General features: G+C 57.4%; 1 protein-coding gene across 2 annotated transcripts; it reads right to left on the reverse strand.

Annotated features, from left to right (window-relative positions):
• Nucleotides 1-1,159: 1,159 nt before the first annotated feature.
• On the reverse strand, nucleotides 1,160-21,660 carry FANCE (FA complementation group E). Of its 2 annotated transcripts, XM_061442601.1 has the most exons (25): nucleotides 21,650-21,660; nucleotides 21,342-21,414; nucleotides 20,999-21,225; nucleotides 19,953-20,577; nucleotides 19,826-19,870; nucleotides 19,548-19,607; nucleotides 19,323-19,466; nucleotides 19,121-19,244; nucleotides 18,482-18,557; nucleotides 18,311-18,377; nucleotides 18,093-18,218; nucleotides 7,573-7,724; nucleotides 6,511-6,557; nucleotides 6,070-6,146; nucleotides 5,852-5,915; nucleotides 5,487-5,562; nucleotides 5,240-5,267; nucleotides 4,509-4,649; nucleotides 4,259-4,390; nucleotides 3,627-3,774; nucleotides 2,804-2,856; nucleotides 2,163-2,213; nucleotides 1,961-2,043; nucleotides 1,767-1,880; nucleotides 1,160-1,419 (listed from the first exon to the last, which is right to left on the reverse strand). In XM_061442601.1, the coding sequence occupies exons 3-25, from the start codon at nucleotides 21,220-21,222 to the stop codon at nucleotides 1,260-1,262; spliced, it is 2,817 nt and encodes a 938-aa protein (XP_061298585.1). In that variant the 5' UTR covers nucleotides 21,223-21,225; nucleotides 21,342-21,414; nucleotides 21,650-21,660; the 3' UTR covers nucleotides 1,160-1,259. The 2 variants fall into 2 exon arrangements, with proteins under 2 accessions (XP_061298585.1, XP_061298584.1); XM_061442600.1 differs by lacking the exon at nucleotides 21,650-21,660 and having other exon boundaries at nucleotides 20,999-21,229; nucleotides 21,347-21,549.
• Nucleotides 21,661-22,007: the final 347 nt, after the last annotated feature.

Genomic DNA, 22,007 nt, shown 5'->3' on the forward strand with positions numbered 1-22,007 from the left:
AACTAGACTTTCATAAAGGAAATACAAAGATTCAGGCGAGCAAACCAAACCACTTCACTTTCTGCCCCGGCTCTGCGCTGTACTTCCCCCCCCCCCCCCCCAGCCAAAAATAGAGACCAGGAGGGAGCTGTGGTACAGGGGGACCCGCTCGGTGACAGCCCCGCACCCCAACCAGTGGCCAGAACCACCACAGACCCCGGGGGAACTTTTGGGGTGATGGGGGGACCCGGGTGGGAATGGTCCCTGTAGGGTGAAGGTACCTTAGGGCAGAGGATGGAGCCGCTGCAGTCACTGAAGGTCGCTCCTGGCCTGGTGCTTTGGGGTGGTTTTGGGTGCCGGTGTCCTCAGGGTGCTGCCGGACACTGGGCTCCGGTGACACACGGGGACAACCTGCCACGAGGCTGGGGATGGTGACTCAAGGGCACGGGGCGGGGGTTATGTCGCCGTGAGTCACCCGTGGCACCGCCGGTGGCTTCGGCCAGTGGGGCCACCCAGCGCAGCACCTCCATCCCTCCTTCCCATGGCCCCTCGGGCCTCTTCCCCCGGGTCCTGGTGCACAACACCCCCATACTCCTCCCCCCCCAGCTCGGGAGGGGTGTTTCGAGCCCACCGGCTCCCCGCAGAGCTGCTGGATGCGGAGCCCATCCATGCTCCGGAGCAGAAAGAGCCCGGGGCGGACGCGGAAACGGGGCGGACGCGTCAAACCAGGCGGTTTTCCCAGACGCTGGAGCGATCGGGAATAGCTCCCCCTGTTTGTGAGCCATTTGTGGTGCTAGGAGAGAGTCTGAACGCGACCTGGCTCCTTCCAGCCCCACCTTTATCCCCAGGGCAGCAGCAAATGAGCATTAGATCTCAATTACAGCTCCCCAGGAGCAGGGACCGAGGACATGTCGCGATGGAGGGTGTCCAGCCAGCGGGGGGGGAGGAAACATGACCCTAATGCAAACCCACTGGCCATGGGCAGTCTGGTCTCTGTCCACAGCACAGGGGGATGGTGTTCTAGCATCCCTGCGCCCCTTGGTGTGCTGAGAACAGGCAAACTCATAGCATAGATGAGAGCTTCTGCAGGTTTGTGAGCCCTTTGTGCCTGTAAGGAGGTGCCAGCCAAACCTTAGATCCCACCACAGGATGTTCCCTGTGCTCCAGCATTACAATCCTCCCATTTTCCCTCCAATTTTATTATTCTAGGGATGTGGTGTTTTACAGTGTGAAGAAAGAGCAATGATGGAGACTGAGGGACCTCCCCTTCCTGCTCAGGCTTAGGCCTTGGGCGATGCCACAGACTGTAGCTGCTGCAGCTCCAGGGCACGGATGAGGAGGAGGAAGGCGATGCTCAGGAGAAGCAGCCAGAAGAAAACCCAGTAGTGCTGTGGGAGGAAGAGCCATGGCCGCCACAGCACCTCTGGGGACCCCTTGGACCTGGAGAGAAGGTGACCAGGGACACTCATCAGCCAGGAGAGGAGAGCGAATCACTCCTCTGCCCCAGCCGGGGACGAGGAGGGAGTTCAGCTCAACCCCAGACCTCCCTGGCCCTTTTGCAAACCCAAATACAACAAGCCTGGGAGGGCACAGGCAGCCCACAATACACAGGGGAAACTGAGGCAGAGGAGGGTCAAACTGGGGCAGACAAGCAACATCCCAGCTTTACATCACCAGATTCCCCAGCCCGTTTCCCATGTGCAGTCCTAGGACCACAAAGAGCCCAGCAGCCACAGGCAGGTACTGGGCACACATAGGGTGCTGGGCACACGTAGGGGTCTGCTCACATCAGCCCAAGCTGCTCCGGCTCCTTGTTCCCTGCGCTTGAGCCTTTGTCTTGTGCCTCAGCCTCTGGGTCCCCGGTCACGGCACTGCCCTGGCCCTGTGGCTCCAGCTCACTCCTGGGGAGAGAGAGGACCCGGTGCTGTGCCGTGCCCCGTGGGGCAGTGGCAGCCGGTGCCGTGCCACCCGCTGCAGTTACCTCTGGGTGCCGCGCCAGCGCTGGGCCCCGTCCCTCTCCAGCTCACCGGCCAGCGCCACTCGGCTCTCAGGGCTGGCACCTGGCTGGGCACCAAAGGTGGGAACATCAGTGGGGACCCAGCGCCCCGGTAGCGCCGGGCCTGGGGACACGTCTGACAGCGGGACACAGAGCTCTTGTCCGTCCCCGCTGCGCGTGTCCTTACCAAGAGCTGCTTGGGGATGACGGCGATGCTGACTCTGCGGCGGGCAGACCCCTGCAATGGAGGGGCTGGGGGTGAGCGCTGCCCGTGCTCCCCATCCCCTCCTTCCCCATTGCCTCCCTAGCACAGGGACACCAAGGAGAAGGGACACCGTGCCAGCCTCCCACTGGCCCTGAAGCTAAGGGGGGAAGCCTGAGAGCTGGTGGGATGAGGGAAGGTCAAAGCCAAGAGGTTTGTGCCTGTCCTTACTGCTTCAAGCCGTGCCAGCGGGGCTGCCTAACCCCCTCCCCGAGCGCTCCCCTACCTCTTGAGCTGTAGGGGAATCAGTGCCGAATTCGAGCTGGTGCTAGAGAACAGCCAAGCCTGCGCCTCTCACGCTATGACCCTGCAACGCAGAGGGACCTGCCTGAGATCTCTGGGACAAGCAGCACCCAAACTCGGGCACCCAGTCTCCCTGCAGCCCCCCGAGGCCACCCCTACATTTTGCTTCATCCCCGGCACTTCTAGCAGACCTTGCCCGCAGCAAGCAGCTGGCAGGGATGGCATCGCCTGGGGACAGTGGGTGCATGGGGACCGCAGGCGAGGGAGAGCAGCAGGGTGCGGGGAGGTGGTGGCTCTGGGGCTGCTGAACTGGGACCAGTTACCTGCTGGAAAGTTCGCATCAGGGGATGAGGCCTCAGCCGTGGCTCCGCGTCATCTGGGATCAAAGAGAATCAGCCTTACATCACCCCCCAAAATGAAGACAGGGCTGATGGTTGCAAACCTCCCTCACATTGAAATCTGTCCTGGCTACATGCTCAGTGCTTGGTACAAGTCATAGAATCCCAGACTGGTTTGTGTTGGAAGGGACCTTAAAGCTCCTCCAGCTCCAACCCCTGCCACGGGCAGGGACCCCTTCCATAGAGCAGCTTGCTCCAAGCCCCTGTGTCCAACCTGGCCTTGAACACTGCCAGGGATGGGGCAGCCACAGCTTCTCTGGGCACCCTGTGCCAGCGCCTCAGCACCCTCACAGGGAAGAGTTTCTGCCTTAGATCCAACCTGAACTTCCCCTGTTCCAGTTTGAACCCATCACCCCTTGTCCTACTGCTACAGTCCCTGATGAAGAGTCCTTCTTCAGCACCCCAGTCACTCATGTGCCCCATCCGAAGGGACCTTGCTTTCACACATGGCAATGGTGTGCATGGGGCATGGAATCCAGGGACAGAGCATCCTTTGTGTGGCCTGTGCCCCCCTGCCCTGCATTCCCTGCAGTATGATGGCATTCCAGCCACCTGCTCCCACGCCGCGTCTGCTGTTACACCAGCATTGGAACCCACATTTGTCATCGGGTCCCAGCTGTCACCCCTCCCCTGTCCCAGCCTGCTCAACCCACTGCCTCTCGGTGCAGGGTCACGCTGACCCCCTGGAGGGGTTTGGGACCAAATCCCATGGGATCGCTCCACGCACACCCCGCAGAGCCCACCTCACCCTGGCTCTCTGCCAGCTGCCGGTTGCGGGAGTTCTGCTGGATCAGGCGCTTCATCTCCTCCAGCTCCGTGTGCTCCCGCAGGTGGTGCCGCTTCAGGTTCTCCACGTGCTGGACCATCACCTCCGCTGCTCGGCTCATCCGGGCCTCCTGCGGCCAGGCAGCATGGGAGATCAGGCTCCTCATTCCCTGGCCCCTAAAGACCCAGGTCCCTGCCTGTCCTGCATTGTGCATCCACCCGGGGGGTGCAAACACTCCCAATGGCAGGCAGATCCCTTGCACCCGGTACATGCAAACATAGAATGGTTTGGGTTGGAAAGGACCTTAAGATCATTCAGTTCTAACCCCCTCCCATGAGCAGGGACACCTTCCACTAGAGCAGGCTTCCCAAGGCTCTGTCTAACCTGGCCTTGAATGCCACCAGGGATGGAGCATTTACCACTTCTTTGGGCAACCCATGCCAGTGCCTCACCACCCTCACAGGGAAGAACTTCTTCATGTCATGCCATGTTCATGAAGTCAACATCAGCACCACGAGGAGGGACAAACCCCAGCAAGCCCAGGGATGGGTCCCCAAGTCCATCCACATCACCCCTCATAGCTCCCAGCCTTGCAGGGTGCAGACATCACAGACCTGATGTACAGCCCCCAGCTTCTCTGCAGCACTGGTTGCCCGCTCCACAGCAGCCGCCAGCACGGCCAGGCTGTGCTGAAGCTGCTCCAGTGTCTCCCTGCAGCCGCTGTCAGTGCAGAATGGACCCAGCCTCTGTGGAGGGAAAGGACGAAGCTGCTGGAGCCAGGACTTTGGGTTGTCCAAACCCCTCTGGGGCTGGATGCTGGATGTCCCCAGCAGATGCCAGCCCCCTGCCCTGTTGCCCACCTACCTCCAGAGCAGCCCGGCACTGCCCCAGCTCCTCCTGGATGTTTTCCTCTGCCGCATCCCGTGCCCGTTTCTCCACCTGCACCCGCTGCCGCAGGGTGAACACATCACAGCGAAAAGCCAGGGCGAGGTGGGCAAAGGCTGCCTGAGGGCAGGAGGGAGAGAGGTGGGACACAGGGTGACGGGGATGCCGCCTTGCCATGCGCTGCTGTCCCCAAGGCAGACAGACTCCCTTAGCAAGGCACCAAGCAGGGCAGTGTGAAGGATAGCTAGCATTTACCCCAGAAGCCATTAGGCTGCTGTGTGATGGGGATGGTCCCCATGAGATGCCATCCTGCCCAAGAGACGTGCCCCATGGGTAATGCATGTCAATCCCAAGCCCTCCTGGCAATAGCACACGCCAGGCAGATGCCAGCCCTCACTGCAGGTCCCAGATGACAGCGGAGCCTGACTCAGCCCTGGCACTCACAGCAAACTGGTTTTTATTAGCACAGCTTCCACCACCTCCCCAGCTTAGGGGCGCTTTTGGCAAGCTGCAGAGCACCCGGTGGGAATGCCGAGGATGGGCTCATCTTGCTGTGGAAATGCAGCTGCCTCCGAACGCCAACAGCATCGCCAGGAAAGGGATTTGTGGCTGCCAGGGGACTGCGGTGCCTGGAGGGTGGCCAGGAGCAGGGCACAGCCCTGGGACCATGAGCCAGCAAAGTCCTTGTGTCCCCCTTCCCCAGCCCTCACCTCCACATCCTGCTCTGTCAAAGCCACCCTGTGGAAAGAGAAGTGCTGTCAGGGATGGACTGCGTGCTGAAAATGCCCTTGGTCTGCTCACAGGGCTGCCAGCCACCTCCAGAAGCCCAAGTGCCCCTTGTTTGGAGGATGGCTCTTGTACAGTGGAAAAGGAGGTGAGTCCAATCCCTGGAGCACACAGTGCCCTGCTATGGGACCCCCCTGCCCCATAGTCCCCAGAGGTGCTCTCTGCTCTTACCCATGCAAGCCGAGTCTCTCCAGCACTGCGAGCTCACTGGGGAAACTCAGCAGTGGCTCCTCTGGGGTTTCTGCATCTGCAGGAAGGCAGCAATGCCATGGGAGAGACCACATGTGAAGGCTTTTCCTTGGCCTTTCATCCTCCCTCTGCCCTCCTGTCCCAGCAGATAGCAAGTGCCCATGGTGTGGGACCATCCCAGTCCTCCCCCCAGCATCAGGGGGGCTTCAGGCCCCTCCAGACCAGTCTCCCTTCCCCATGTCCCCATCAAAGGGATGACTCTCATCAGGCCACGCTGTTCCCACACTCATCCCCAGCTTCTCCGAGCCTTCCCTTAAGGCAGGGATGTGGGAAGGGGACTCACCCACCTTCCTTGGCCCCAGCACTGTCCCTGGTGTGCACAGCCACCTCCTGCCTGTCCATACCTGGCACCTGGGGGACACAAGGGCACTGTTGGAGCAAACCCCTCCCTGGTGCTGGACAGCATCCTAACAAGAGCAGTACCGAGAAGCTGGGGGCCCACATGAGCCTGAGATGGTTTGAGGAGAGAGCCCCCCCAACCTGCTGCCCTCCTCTCCCCTCTCACCTCACCAACGTGCTCCACACTCTCCTCACTCCCAGCCAAAACCCCGTCTGGGTGTCCCTGGGGACTGCTCATCCTCCCTGGGGACAAAACAGGGTGTTTGGAGCTGGGCAGCAGTGTCCCCTCCCCAGCCTGACACCACTTGAAGGGAGATCCCAAAATCCCCGCTGGCATTTCTGCAGGCTCTCGGGACAGGTACCCCCCAAAATACCCCTGCGGGGTGAAGGGAGCTGGGCCAAGGCAGTGGGAGGACGGTGAGGTCACCGCTGTTGAGGCAGATGCAGGGAATGGGGTTGGGGTCCCAGGGCTGGATGGGTGTGGGGTTGCAGACAGCTGCTGCCAGGCCAGGGGACACCCTCCTGCTGGACCCATATGATGCTGCTCCAGGAGGGAGAGTGCAAAACCGACCCTATTCCCCCCATCCCCATGCTGGGATGTCCTTACCTTCATCTGGAGACACAGGGAGCCTGGCCAGCTCTGCCTGCTGCTCCCTATGGAGAGAAACCCGGGTAATCCCCAAAGAAACTCTGGCAGCAGAGGCAGTATCCCACCCGCTCTGCCCTCCTCCAGCACCACAGCACCCCGCGATGAGTTGTTACTCCATGGGCTGCTGCTCCAGACCTGGGTCCTCTCTGAGCATCCCCTGCAGCCCGCTCTGCCTCTGTCCCCGCTGTCCCTGGCACGGGCGCAGCAGCCGCAGCAGAGCCGGCACGGAGGAGCCGGCCGGAGCCGTTTCCAGCCAGCAGTGAGTCACCAGCCCACGGCCCTGCTGCTCCTCAGCACATCAGTGCTTTATTTCCCTTTGCCCTGGCTGCTGAGCACCCCTCGCTGTGCACCGGCCTCTGCCCAGGCACAGCAGACCCGGCTGCTGGCAGAGCCCAGGCGCCATCTCACATGACCATCACAGGGACTGCACATGATTTTGCCCCCCAAAAAGTGCACCAGGATGGTCTCGCCACCCCAAAACTCTGTTCTGGGTGCAAGGAAGTCTGGCAGCTCTGCAGCATCCCTGCTCATTGGGATGATGGAGCACAATGGGGATGGCAGATCACCAACGCATGGAGATACAGGGGCTGCAGCCTCATGTTGGAGCCCAGCAGCTAACTGGGAAGGGGTTTGAACCCCAAAACTTTGCTCCTGGCTCCAGAAGGGGACAGAGTTGGGCTTTTCCCCCTTCTCCTTGCAAACCTGGGGGTCATTCTCCAGGAATGGTGGCTGCAGAAGAAGCGGCCACTGTGCCAAAATGGTGCTCGGTGCCTTGTGTTGGAGCCCAGCACCCAAATGGGAAAGGATTTGAACCCCAAAACTTTGCTACTAGCTCCACAAAGAGCTACAGTCGGGCTACTGCAAGCCTGGGGGTCATTCCCTAGGAGTGGTGGCTGCAGAAGGGGCCCTTGTGCTGAAATGACGCTCCAGCCGGAATGCCCCCTTGCCTGGCACTGCCGTCCCCATCCCATCCTTGCCAGCACCCCAGGAATCCATGGGATGAGCTTGTCATGCACATACCTCTGAGGTGAGGGGCTGGGCCCCTTTATCCTCTGCCTCTGCCGCCGTCGGCGCCCCTGGGTGAGCCCCTGTGCCTCCTCTTCCTCCTCTCCCAGCGAGGTCCCTGCGAGCGGCTTCATCTGCGAAGCGCGGAGGCTCCGGGACCAGCACACCTATCACGAGAGACACATATTAACTGCGCGCAGATGGGAGAACGCCTCTTAAATGGTATATTTTTAAAGCATTTTCTCACCCAGCAGGAGCTCCAGGCTCCTCTGCTTTAGTGTGGAGGCATCTGTGGGAAAAGAGGTGGGGAGGCCCGCTGCAATTTGGGAGGATGCTGCTGGGATTCGGGCGGGCACAGAGCGATGGAGTGAGGAATGAATGCAAGCCCCATTCCAGGGCAGTGTTGAAGCTGGATTACCCCCGTTCCCTTCCCATGGGACAACTGGGGCTCCTGATGTGGCTCATCTCCATGGCGGGGAGATAAGTTTGCACCTACCTACATGGTGGAGAATGGGAGAGACCTGCTGTACCCCAAGCATCCCCCTGCCAGGCTGGCTCCCAGACAGACAAATAGAAGAATTCCCGAGACCAAGGGAGCTTAGACATCTCGTTTAGGCTGTTTTGCAATGTTTAAAAATCGGAGAAAGACAGGAGAAAGTGCACAGAGTGCTGTTCCCAGCGCAGGGTGAAGGGATTCTCCTGCAGGATGTGTCTCCTCAGGAGCTGTGCCCACAGACACGCAGGTATGTGGTAGAAAGAGGGGTTTTTAGGGCTAGGACAGGAAATGCAGCAGAGATTGAAGGGGACAGAGAGCAGGGACTGCTTGAAGTCCCACCCGCCTGCACAGAGCCTTGGCCAAGCTCAGTATAGGTCACTCCATCACCAAGCAGGGCCATCACCCATCTTGCCCCCATCCTGAATGGGGCCATCACCGATCTCCCAGACCTCAGCCCTGATGAAGATGTAAAGCAAGCAGCACTTGGTATGTGACAAAACAAGCCCGTTTCATGCCTATACACTGGAAATTGTCCCTGGTACATCTACCCAGTGGCTCAGGAGCCCCCGGGCCATCAGGGATCAGCCAAACCCATCACAATGGAGTTTTCCTCAGGGCTGGTCCCTGATGCAAAGCCCTTGCTCCGTAACTGCCACAGGAGACCCTGCTGCGGACTACAGCTCAGACAGGCTCCCAGCCACTCACTCTTTATGATGGAAATAGAGCGGCATGCAGCACGGCACGAATAACCCCCCGGGAAGCGCTTCTCCTCGGCTCAGCCGCTTCACCCAGCTCTCCCCGGGCCGTTACCTGCCTGAACGTGTCTCATGCAGCTGCAGGCAGGTGCTGGGGCCCCCCAGCTCGGAGCCAGCACTCAGTCCCTGGCAGACGGGGGTTGGGGGTGCCGGGGCCCCGCGCGGTGCGAGCTCCCCGGCGGCGAGAGCGACCGCATCTGCGGCAGAAGGAGCTGCCAGGGAAGAGCTGGATGTGAGAAGGCCTTTAAAGGACATGCATGAGAGCGCCTGGGAGCTCCCGCACGGGGCTGGGGCGGGCTGAGTGGTTTGCAGGTGGCCACAGAACCTCTGCTTCTGGTGCGGGGCCGGGTCCTGCACCCCCTCTTTGGAGGTGGCAGAGCTGGGAGAGACCATGGCTGCTCCCTCCGCGCCTGCAGAGCAGAGTGGACCTGAGTCTCAGCACCTCCCTGGCAGGAGGCTCAGGGCTCTGGACCTCCGAAGAGTTGGGACCCCCTCATGGCTTCATGGGGGACACAGCGCCACGTTAAACCAGGATAACAGATGAGGAGCCCCTGTAGCATCATACGTGCTGATGCAGGGAAGCCACTCTCCCAGGACCCAAATCCCTCTTGTCCCTCTCAGCAGCCCTACTTCCCCCCCAGCCATCATCCCCACTGCCCCTTCTGCCCAACCCTTTGTACAAATCCTCTAAAGCTGCTTCCTTCCCCTAATGAGCTTATATGGAGTCAGACTCGATGCTCAGCACTACAGGGGACCAGGCTGCAGGCAGGCAGCTGCTGTTAGCCTATGGGACCCTAACACATCAAGAGGAACAAGGCAGGTCCTTGGGGTCTGCAAATCTCTTAAGCCCTGAGAGGTCAGCCAGCAAACGGCATCTCCCAGTCCAGGGGCAGGGCCAGCCCAGCATCATATCCATCAGCAAGAGCCGGAGCACAGGATGCGGCCCCAGGGCATGGGAGGGCTCAGAGAACCCATTTGCAGCTCCGAAGCAGGATCTGTGCCACAGTGGGATAAGGCTTTAGAAATGGCCATCAACAGTGGTCCCCACCAGGTCAGGGCTTCCAACGTCCTTGTAGCTCACAGGGATGGGTTTTCCCCCTTGGGGCAAACACCTCCTGCTTTGACCTGACCCAAAAGCAGAGCTGCTGAGAAATCACGAGTCGTCTTAGGGGAAGGATAGCCCCACATTCCCGTGCTGTCTTCCCTGTAACACACATACCCAGCAACACAGGCTGTGGTATGCACGATTAGCACAATTAATGACAACACATCGTAAGTTCACACTGCCAGGACACAGGACATGCTGAAAGGCAGACTTCAACTGTCACTCTCTGCTTTCAGTCTTACACATCCCCTGCCTTTCCCTAAAATTACTTCCCCTGGGATTTCCTCTCTTCTCCACCCCGTTCAGTTTTCTGTCCATCTCCTTTTCTGTCCATCTCCACCAGTTTCAGGTGCAAGGGCTGACCACTTAAGCTTCTTTTTAGAGAAGGATTTGCAGAGACACATTCCCTGAAGCGAGCAGGGTGCCTGGCCCAAGCTGCAAGAGAATGCTCAGGGCTTGGGATGACAGAGCTGGATCTGTTCTGCAGGAGAGTACATCCATGCATGGCCATCCAGAGGCAGCTGAGTGCTCTCCCAGTTTCCCAGTGAGTTTCCCAGCTGGCTGCTATCTCAAAACACTGCTGAAGTCTCCAGGCATAAAGTCAGGTTTGCATCAGCACTGCCAGTCCTGGGCTGCCTCACCTCCAGGCACTGTTTCATTTCAGAAAGGGGAGACCCAAGCAGATGAGAAGACCCTTGCTTTGGGCTGAGACTCAGCAGATGGAGCCCCATCGCCCTGATGCCATTCCCCTCCTCCAGGATCTGCTTTGGCACATGGATCTAAACTATTTATTTTAATGCTGAGTGCTTTTTCTAGCCAAGCATGTGCTTCCTCCTCAAGAGAGACTACAGCCAAGGCTCCCATAACAGGGCATGGAAGTAAAAGCACCTTCAAAGCATGATGCTGAGCAGAGTATACAAAACCAGGGGGACAGTGGACAGCCACCTTTGCACACCAGTGCCTTGCCACCAGCGCAGCCTCGTGTAGGAATGAGGCCCTGAGATACGTGGTGAAGGGATTAACACACTGTGGTAGCTGACCAAAACTCAACTTCTCCCTCACTTACGTATAATAAATACACCAAAGGGAGAGAGTGGCTGCTCCCCCCATCTATGACAGCAGCAACAGGTAATTTGACTACAGCCTCACCTCCACTTCTCCCAGAAGTATAAATGTGGCATTTGAATAGGACCCCACCTTGCAGACAAGTTGATGGGCTTGCTCCTCTCTCCTCCCCATAGTAAGATTTGCAGCTCCATCAGGTGATAGCCAGGTGGAACTAAGCTTAATGAATCACCAGGTGGTTTTTTCCACATGAGCTCAATCAGTCACTGGCTAGCTGTGGATCTGAGAGCTACCGCAGTAACAGAATTTATCAACAGCAATTCCAAATCTGTATTTCTGTTGCTTCAATAAACTTCACTATCCACGAATCCATAATCGTGAAAGTTCTGATTTAACACAACTGGATGCATAGTGTTAAATAGGTGATAATCAGAAATGAAGCTGCACTCGGCCCCTCTGATCTCTGAGGACTGGCTGGAACACAAAGGAGTTTATTGGTTTATTTTCTGACAACCTTCTATATTCTTAATACAACAGCAGTTCCTGCTGGCCCTGTACCCCCAGAGACCCTGCTTCCGCCCTGAGAGCAGCAGCCTGGCACCAGGCAGGCAGCGAGTCAGGCTCTGCAGCCTCTGCTCTGTGTCCTGGCATGTCCATGGCTGCACCCAGTTGCTCTGTGGGGGACACAGACCTTCAGACACCATCACATTGGCTCCCCACAACAGAAAAGAGTGTTTCTGCTCAAAAACTTCTCTATTCCCTCCCCACACACATGTGCTTCAGTAAGAGGCAACGCTCCTCTTTGCGAACAACCCCATTCAAGAAGCTTCTAAAAGCATTTAATAAAGCACCCGGGGATTTCTATGCCCTTATTTTTAACGTATGAGCATCTAAATCATGACTGCAATCCAGGTGTTGTAGAGCAATAAGCAGAAGCAGCCCAGCTCCCCGTGCACAGACCTGTTCTGCAGCGATGAACAAGACCCTGCTGGGAGATCTCCAGCCCCAGGAGACGAGCAGCAGTGAGGGGCTGTGGGCTCTGGCGTTGCCCCTCGTGTCTCCTTCCAGCGAGCTCCCAGGAGCAATGCAGCAACCTATTGCATCGGCATCTTCCCAGGGCTCCTCCTGAGGCTGGGCTGAACTTGCAGCTCAGATCCCAGAGCCCATGGGCATCTGGATTATTCACTTCTCAGAGCAAAGCTGCTCAGACTGACACTGGCTGCTACTGCTGATGCGGCAAACGTGATTTATTAGGTCTGTGCAGGAGGCCCGAGCATAAGCAACAGCCCAACCCTCCAGCTAATTCATCTTTGTGTGACCCTGTCTCCCCAGCTGACAGAGACCTGGCAGCCACCAGACTACACAAGGGAGAACACGATTCTCTTACCATGATTAAAAGGTTGTTGGCAAAAGACAGACAAGAAAGAGAGGGTTCGCTTCTTCTGATTCAGTTTTAAATTTCAGGTTGAATTAAAAGCCTGCTAAGCCTTCCCCCGAGTGGCTCAGCCTCACATCTGGGTGTCACAGCCACCAGACCTCAATCCAAAACTGCAGCAGCATATTAGGGATTACATGCATGTGACTCACAGGCTGTCATTGAAGCTCCTCCAGGGAGAAGCAGGGGGACTAAGGAGGTGATCCTGCCCCTTTGCTCTTGTGAGACCTCACCTGGAGCATTGTGTGCAGTTCTGGTGTCCTCAACATAAAAAGGACATGGAGCTGTTGGAACAAGTCCAGAGAAGGGCCACAAGGATGCTCAGGGGCTGGAGCACCTCCCGTATGAAGACAGGCTGAGAACACTGGGGCTGTTCAGCCTGGAGAAGAGAAGCTGCGTGGAGACCTCAGAGCAGCTTCCAGTGTCTGAAGGGGGCTACAAGGATGCTGGAGGGGGACTCTTCATCAGGGACTGGAGTGATAGGACAAGGGGTGATGGGTTCAGACTGAAACAGGGGAAGTTTAGATTGGATATAAGGAGGAAATTCTTTCCTGTTAGGGTGGTGAGGCACTGGAATGGGTTGCCCAGGAAGGTTGTGAATGCTCCATCCCTGGCAGTGTTCAAGACCAGGTTGGACGAGGCCTTGGGTGAGATGGTTTAGTGTGAGGTGTCCCTGCCCATGGCAGGGGGGTTGGAACTGGATGATCTTAAGGTCCTTTCCAACCCTAACTATTCTATGATTCTATGATTCTATGACTATCAGCTCCCCGGCAAGAGGGGACATAGCAACTCCCTGGACATGCCTGTAGGGGAAAGAGGCAGCCCCTCAGGGGATGGACATGGACCATTTTGAGGAAAAGGAATGGAAATGGAAAATGAAAATTAGTTTCAGCACTTCCCACCAAGGTGTTGCATGGACTAAGGTGGTCTGGCTCCTATGTGGCTCTGAATAACATCTGTGAGTGCAGCATTCACACGCCCCTGCCCACCCAAAGGAGGTACTCCACTGTCCCACCATGACACCAAGATGCCACTTAGGGAGTGGAGATATCATTTTATCATGAAACTGGTTCAAAACTCACCATGGGAGAATGGGAAAGCAGCAGAGTAGAGAGAAAACCCATGCAATTGCATAATATTAATATCCTTTAAAACAAACCAACACTGTTAGGCCAAAAGGGGAATTCCCCTCCATACCACGAAGGAGGTAAATCTTTACAAATGGAGAAGGAAGCTGATAAGGAACCACTGTCAAATACCCCGAGTAAACAGGCTGAAAATCATACACTGCCTTCTACATACACTTGTAAATGTGGAAGACAAAGCTTCAGATCTCTCCCTTCACCAACGCTGCTAATAAATCAGGACAAGGACAAACCCAGCCCTGGCTCTCCCTCCGCTCTTGGATAAGGTTCTGCTGAGCTATAAAACCTGACTGATGTCTTATTGCCGCATCCACCTCTTTGAACTGTTCAGGCTGGATTTTAAAGTTCCTAAGAGGGTCAAGAGGAGTCAAAAAGTGAAGTTTTCCATGCGGGTATTACCAACCACCAGCTAAACAAGGAGTCTTCCACCAGCATTTCTAGCATCTTCAGGGTTTGCTTCCAGTTCTCCTGCCATGGCTGTTATCTTGCACAGCCCAGAGATATCCACAGTACATGATAAACTGCAGCCAGGAGCAAAAACAGGGCTAAGGCGGCTCTTTCTACAAGACAATGTTATGCTTCCCAGAACAGGACTCCCCTTGCAGTTTGCAAAGCTGATCCCTCACTACTACTCCATGCAAAAACCACATAGGCTGGCCCAAAAGGCAGCTCCCAGCACATCCAGATGAGTTTAGGAGTGCAAAGATGCATACTGCACATAGCAGCCAAGAACAGCCTGTGAGAGTGAGCCTGCTGCCTAGAGAAACCAGTAAGGAGCTATGAAATCAAGGAGAGATGCACACTGCAGCCAGGAGACTTCAAAGCCTTCACTGCTGCCCAGTCCATAGAGGCATTGGTGCTTCCCCCGTGCTCTAGGTATACACGGCCCGTCCTTCCAGGTCTGGGGCAAGGACACCAGGAAGCTGATGACCAGGTGAGTTTTGGAGATGAGTTTGTCCTCAGTCATCCTCATGTGACCGACAGCCACAGCCCTGGGGGCAATGACACCGAGGTCACTGGGAGAAGCTTTGCAGGGAATCTATAAAGACCGCAGGCTGCTACCTAATAAAGCCAGAAGAGCAGGCTTAGACCTTGGTGATCAGGGCACAACTTCTATTTATGTCATAGTTTGGGCAGCCCTACAATAGCTTCAATATGCTCAGCTATTAACTCACTGGTATGCAAACACATCAACAATTTGGCTCCCTGGAAGGTTTCTTCCCTCCAGCTAATGTAGACTTTGAAGCCTCATCAGTCCAGTGTCACCTAAAATAGCTTAAGAGATTCTTACTATAGTCAGAAATCTGTGCTCTCAGCATTAAGAGCATCACTTAATGCTGCAGAGTTTCGTTCCTCTGGCTGGATCAAAACGTTAATGAGCAAACTTGAAGCAGTAACGTGTCTCACCTACATGCTTTAATCCCTCTTCTCCCTTTGTAGATGGAAATGTTTATGAATTTTTAAACAGCTCCTTCCTGAAGTATGCAATGCTTCAAAACCTCCATTAAAACTCCAGCACTACCTCCCTCGGAGTCCATCCACTCCTTCCCATTGTTATCTTTCCAGTCCTCCAACCAAAACGTGCCCAGATGAGGTTTCCAGTGGGTGCTTTCAAGGACACAGGATAAAAATCTGGAAACAGTCACACTATAAAGCACTTTTTATTAGCACATCACCAAGCACCTTGGAATGGGCAGTGTCATCATTGCCGCATTGAAAACCAGGAAGGTGACATACAGAGGTCCCTGTAAAGCAGAAAAAAGGCAGATTTAAAGCAGAAAATTCAAGTTTACCAGGTCTTCATCTTAATCCCACTCTCCTGCATCCTGAGATTTGTAAATCCCAGCAGACCTCGCAGATCACTGCTGCACCACCCAGAGATCGGCTTAGCCAACGTGCACAAAACATACCCCTTGTGCCTTGGCGCCTTCAAGCCATGACAAAAATCACAATGGTAAATTAAACCTGGTCCAGAATGACAATATTCAAACAGTCTCAGATCAGTTTCTGTCTTAATTCAGCCATGTGTTAAGGGCATTAAGAACTAAGGACCTGCAAACTCCACCATGCTATGTCGCTTGCTAGGTGTTCTGAGCCACCACAACGTTGGAAAAACACTTCCAATAGAAAGTGTTTGGGCAAGGTGACTTCACTTTGGCTACCGGGATGCTACTGTGGGCAAGGAGAGGGGGAGCTTTGCCAGCTTTATAGACTCATAGAGTCATTTAGGTTGGAACAAGACCTTTAAGATCATCAAGCCCAACCATCGTGCAGACCTGGTGCCAGGAAGGAGCAGCCCCATGCTTTGAGCACTGACGCTGAGGAGAAACGAAACAAGGCTGCAGGCACACAAAGGAAGCCCTGCGGCTGCCTTGCTCTGTTTTGAACCAAGAAGCAGATCCAAGTTGATTAAAACAAGAAGTGGCACCTGCGAACCAGACCGATGACACACTGGGATGCTCAGCTCAGCCCAGCCCAGCCCAGCCCTGCAGGGCTGCAGGCACCGGTCAACAAAGGGGCTGCAAGCAGAGGAGGGCTCCTGCTGGCTCCTGGCTCTGCACTGCCACGCTCCCAGCTCAGGCAATGGGGGACCTGCTCCCCGGAAAACCTGTCTGTCTGAGAGCACGCAGGGAAAACGGGCAACGCTTCCAACGTGGGCAGCGGCCTCAGGGGCGGCATCGCTGCAGGCACCTTCACTGGGGGTGCTCCTCAAGCACGCACGGGCCAGCACTAGTTCAGCCATAATGCAGAAGTAATGGGGGTCTGCCCCCCGGTTAAAAAAGCCACCTTTCTGGTGATAGGTGGATTGACTCCACAACTCGTTACAGTTGTAAAGTAGGTATGCTTTATTCAGCGCTGAGGCGCATGGGGGATCGCTCCTCCAAAAGCATGCACACCTTTCCTTTGCCACTCAGTTCATTTATATTACCTATAATGATTACCTAAACGTGAGATTGCTTCACGCCTAATACATATGCAAAACCTATTCCCATCTAGTATTATAATTAGTTTTCTGGCATTCGTCCCATTGGTGCGCCTGCGCAGTGCCTCGTAGTGGTCCTTAGGGGGTCGTGAGGATGAAGGCCTGTAGCTCCTCTTCATCACCGCGAGTAACCTCTTGCTTTCAGGCAGACTCAACGGGGTTTCGGCTCCTGTCCAAACCTCAGGTTTGGTACAAGCTGGTTTTATGTATCTTAAAGCAGAAACTTGTCAAGTTTGCAGATGTTACTCTGGCTATCTTTTGTTCCTTTGCTTTCTATGGATACTGTTTGAACAAGAATGTCTTCAATGTTAAGTTTTATGAATCTTATCTACTACAATTCTCCCTAGCAGCTGTAACTCCTACAATTCTGCTTCACCGTTCTAGCAACTTTGACCCCTACGTTCTGCTTCACCAAGCACAGCAACTGCTTAAACAAGCAGGCACAATGGTAACCCTTTATTTCCCGGCATCAGTGGCACAAATCATCTGCAAGAGAGTCACCTGGATGCAAGTTCCCCCTCCCCCGGCGATGCTCACCCCAGCCACCCCTCACACCCGTGGGCTCTCTGCGGACGTGGGGCAAACCAGGGATCCCAGCGGGCCCCGCAGCCCGGGCCCTGAGGCATCCAACAGGCCAGCCCCTCCATAGCTCCTCCTCTACCGCCATCTTGGGAGGGGCGTGGAAGGCGCCGCCACCTTGAGTGTGGCGGGGAGGGAAGGCGGGAGCCGCCATCTTGAGTGTGGTGGGACGGGAAGGCGGGGGCCGCCATCTTGGGTGTGGCGGGAGGGGAAGACGGGGCCGCGATCTTGGGTGTGGCGGGACGGGACGACGGGGCCGCCATCTTGGGTGTGGCGGGACGGGACGACGGGGCCGCCATCTTGGGTGTGGCGGGAGGGGAAGACGGGGCCGCCATCTTGGGTGTGGCGTGGCACCCACAGGAGGCCACTCGGACACAGAGCAAAGAGAGAGACAGCTGAAAACGTATTCATTGTTTAACCAAGAAACCTTCATCTTCAAGCCTAACGGCATGTGTGAGGCTGGGACGGCGCTGCCCAGTGACAGCCCACCTCAATCTAGGCTGGCCAAGAGCAAGGCACTACTGCAAAGCCCCAGGCAAAGGCAGGGGTGCTCCGGTCCCAGCCCACACCCAAGGGTCTCCATCCCGCTGCTGGTGAGCCCGAGGAGGCGCTGGGCTGCAGCCACCACCGCCTAACAGCAGGCTCTGCCCAAGGAAGCCATCGCTTTGTGGTTCTCTTTGGTGCTCACCTGGATGAAGGAGAAAGAGAACATCAAGGAAGGGAACCCCTCTGGCACCACGCTCAGCACGGCTGTAGCGGGTACCTGTCTGCTGCCCATCCCCCGGAGCACAGCATCCCCCTCACCTGGGCCCCTCCAGCACCGCCTGCAGTGACCTCCTCAGAGCCGCATTGCTGTGGCCCAGCGCGGCGGCCAGGCTGCTCCGGTGGGACGGGCTGACCTGGGGGGAGAGGAGCCAGGAGCTGCCCCGCCAGAGACCCCCGGGGCCCGAGCCCGGGCCCGGCCCCACTCACCTGGCTCTGGTACGTGGTGAGCACAGCCATCACCAGCCCGGCGTAACCCAGCGACGTGCCGAGGGCTGGGGCCTGCCGGCACAGCGCCAGCACCAGGCCATCAAAGAGCTCCGGGGGCAGCACCTCCTGGAAGAGCCCCAAGCAGGGAGGTGAGCGGGGCCTTGCTCTGGGGCTGCTGGAGCCGGCAAGGAAACGTGTTGGGGTAAGGGGGTCCTCACCTGCCGCCCCAGCACGGCCTGAACTATGGGCAGGAGCTTCTCCGACAAAGGCACCTCCAAGACTTGGCTGCAAAGGACGGGGAAGAGCAGATGTGATGCTCCTGTGGAGCTGCCGGGTGGTTGGAGCCGCCGGACCCACGGCATGGAGCTGCTGCTCCTGTCAGCTCCCACCTCAGCACCAGCCGCACAGAGTCTGGCTCCAGGCACTCCTCCACCAGCTCGCACACCAGCTTGGTCTGCTCAGCACCTGCAAGGGTAACGCACAACAGGCAGAGAGCCTGACGAGGCTGCCAAACCCATGGGGATGTGCCCAACCGTCCCTGGCACCCCTTCACACAGGGGTATGCCCAGAAAGCATGTACTGCTCCCTTCTGCTGCTCAGGATAAGCCTGTGCCCATCTGCAGCAAGGGTTTAATTCATAACAATCCCTAGGAGAAGGGGATGCTGCTGTGGCAGCGATTCCTGCAGCACCCTCTTCTCATGCCAGCAGAGCCTGCCTGGGGCAGTTTTGGCCCCAGCATTAGGAGCTGGCAGGAACCCCCTAGTCCATGGAAAGGGATGGCAGATTCCCTTTGGGAGAACTGATGCTGGGAGCCAGCCTGGCATCTGTAAACCCATCTCCCATTCTAACTCCCAAGTGTTCACCTGCCCAGATAAACCCAGCACCATTCCTCCATGGTTTCTAATGTATTTTGCACAATAAATCGTCTCCTAGGAGAAGAGAATCTGGGGCTCCCCTTGCTGATGGATGCACCCCATGACCCCTCTCCATTTGCTACCAGACGAAGCCTCCTGCGAGCCCATCACACCTTCCCCAGGCTCCTGCAGGACCGCAGCCACCAGGACATGACAGAAGGGCTGGGAATACTTGGAGCAAAACGAAGTGAGGGCAGCCATAAGGTGTCGGGAGGGCGGCTGGGTGAGGGACAAGACCTAGGGACAAGGAAGGGCAGATGGGGATGGTGGTGAGGGAAGCGGGGGCCAGGAAGTCTCTGCTGCTCTCGCACGTACTCGCCTGAGGAAGAGCTGCTGTGCCAGGGTGGCCGCGCTGGTGTAGCTGAGCTCAGGGCTGAGAACCAACAACCAGCTGCAGAAACGCACCAGGAGGTGCTCCGGGCACGTGGAGAGCTGCAGGAAGGAGCACAGCCCCTCGAGCTGGGATGGCAGAGGGGCAGGCACATTGGGGACACTAGAGACAGCAGCACCAGCAGTTGCAGTGGGGATGCTGAGACTTACCTGGGCAGGAGAGCAGCTGTTCAGGACGTGCAGCTCAGGCGGGATGCTGAGATCTGGGTGCTGGAGGGAAACCTTGAGTTAACAATAAACCAACCACAGAACACAGCTCCAGGCCTTTTCTCCTCACTGCCACCCCCTGCACTGTGACAGCAAACCCCTGTGGGCAGCAGCCTCCAGCCATCGCTGTAAACCCACATCCTCTCCCATCCCTTCCAGAGCCCCTGTCTTCAGCCCCTTGAGACCACCAGCTCCAGGAGACAGACAGAAGCAACACTTACACTGGACTCCTTCTGCAGCAGCATCTTCAGTCTTGGTCCATGCAGCTGAAGAAAATGAGATGAAGGAATAAGAATCAGAGTGTAAAGGCTCAGTGGCTGGAAGGGGGAAGCCAACCCTGCCCGGTACCTGGAGAAAGGACTGGACCTCCACTGCCACCTCTGCCTGGGAGATCTTCCTTGGAGCTTCCTGCTGGGAGCCTTCCAGAGCAGCCCCACCTGGGCTTTGTGCAGATCCATCTCCCGAAGACTCCTCTGGCATCTCCTCTTCCATCCCTGCCACATCCGCAACCTCCTGCATTCCCGGGGGGTCAAACACCACCTCCTCCAGCAGCATCCTCTTCCCTTCTCTCTCCTCATCCAACTCCAGGCTCTCCTCGGACACTTCCTTGTGCTTCCCATCGTGAAGCACAGAGTCAGCCCCATCCCCAGTGCCGCTGGGCTGTTTGCTGAAGCACCACTTCAGTTTCCTTCGCCCCTCTGGATCGTTCTGGCCAATTCTCTGGCCCAGGCATCTAAGCTGCTGCTGGCACATGGAAGACAAGAGACCAGGAGATGGGCAGCATGCTGCTGCCCTTGCTTCCTGCCGGAGCAAATCCCCCAGTGCCCGCACCCAGGGATCCACATGGGAATCCCGCTCCAATGCCTGGAGCAGCTGATCGAGGCAGCTCCCCGGCACCAGGGCTTGCACCACGAGCAGCAGGGAGAAGAGGTTTCTCTGGCACACAACAGGGAGCAGCAGCAGCCGGGGCTTCCTGGATAAGGGGAGAAAAGGGAAGGATGACGCACCAGAGCAAATCCCTAAATCCTTGTTTCCCACAGAGCAGAGTCTAATGGGCCCAGGAAGCAAGAGGAGGCAGAAAACACAGAACGCCTCAAGTTGGAAAGGACCCATAAGGATCATAGCGTCCAACTCCCTGCTCCTCACAGGACTACCTAAAGCTAAACCATATGGCTAAGAGCATCGTCCAAATGATCCTTGAACTCCGAACCCAGGTTGAATCATCTCTTATATATATAACTTCACCAACTTTTGCAGGCAAAGAGCAGCAGGTCCCTGGCACAACCCTGACATCACTACAGACCATGGGAAAGAGGATGTGCGGTGCTGAACCGGGCACCTGACACCCCAAACCTCCTGCAAAACACCCAGCTGTGGGAACATATCCAACTCACACAGCCAGGGCCCCCTCCGGCCCGTCCAGCGCAGGCTCCTCGGCACACAGGGCTGTAGTAAAGGTCTGCCAGGGAAACACGGGCCCTGGTCCCTCTCCGGGCTGGACCCGCTGCAGCATCCGGAGCGCAGCCAGCGTCCCACGGGAGCCGGAGGCCAGCGCATGGAGCAGGAGGCGGCTGTGCTTGTCCAAGCTCTGCAGCCAGGGCAGCCCGTGGGGCTCCATCGCCTGCAAGGGAATCGGGGAGAGGCCTCACATGGGGCGCACCGGGGAGGACGGGTCCATCCAGGACACGCTCTGCAGCGAACCTCCCTCCCCAGCTCCAGTCTGGGGGCTGCCCTTACCTGCAGGGGGGGCCGTGGTTATCCTCACCACCCGCGGGTGGAGGCGCATCACCGAGGAACCCCGCCGAGCTCCCTAAACCCGCTCCCCTCGCAGCTCCCCACCACCCGCTCAACGGGACAAGAGGGGAACCGCCGGGCGCTGCTGGCGGTGCCCCCGCCCGGAGCAGCCCCACCGCCCCCGGGGACCCGCACACCGCGGCACTGGGGCCGGGTTATCCCGGTGCCCGCCCCCCGCTGGGACACACACACCGCGGGGGGACACGGGAGGGGTCCCGGGGTACCCCCGCGCACCGCCCGGTGCCGGTGACCCGGAACCCGCGCCCGCTCCACTTCCGGGCCCGCCACCCTAGAGAAGCGCGCCACATATGCAAATCAGTCGCCCATGCACGTTGGATTCATTATGCAAATGAACCCTAAAGGCAAACCCTGGCATCCCCGCCGAGCACAGCCGCGGCGGTGGTCGTTTAGAGCCCGCTTTATTTCATCACGTCCACGTTGGCTAAAAGCAGTTTAAAACAGCGCCCGCAGCTCCCCCCCGGCCCCTTGTGCACCAAACCCCCGCCAGCCTGAAACCCAGCCCCGGCCCCCCCCCCAGCCGGTCTCCACCACCAAGGTGAGGGCAGGAGAAGGGGGGGCCTGTGCCCCGCTGCACGGAGACCCCCCCAG

This window comes from Pezoporus flaviventris, unplaced genomic scaffold, assembly GCF_033815535.1.
Source record: "Pezoporus flaviventris isolate CSIRO_AGI_PZ_B2104156 unplaced genomic scaffold, CSIRO_AGI_Pfla_v1 ptg000228l, whole genome shotgun sequence".
Lineage (NCBI taxonomy): Eukaryota > Metazoa > Chordata > Aves > Psittaciformes > Psittacidae > Pezoporus > Pezoporus flaviventris.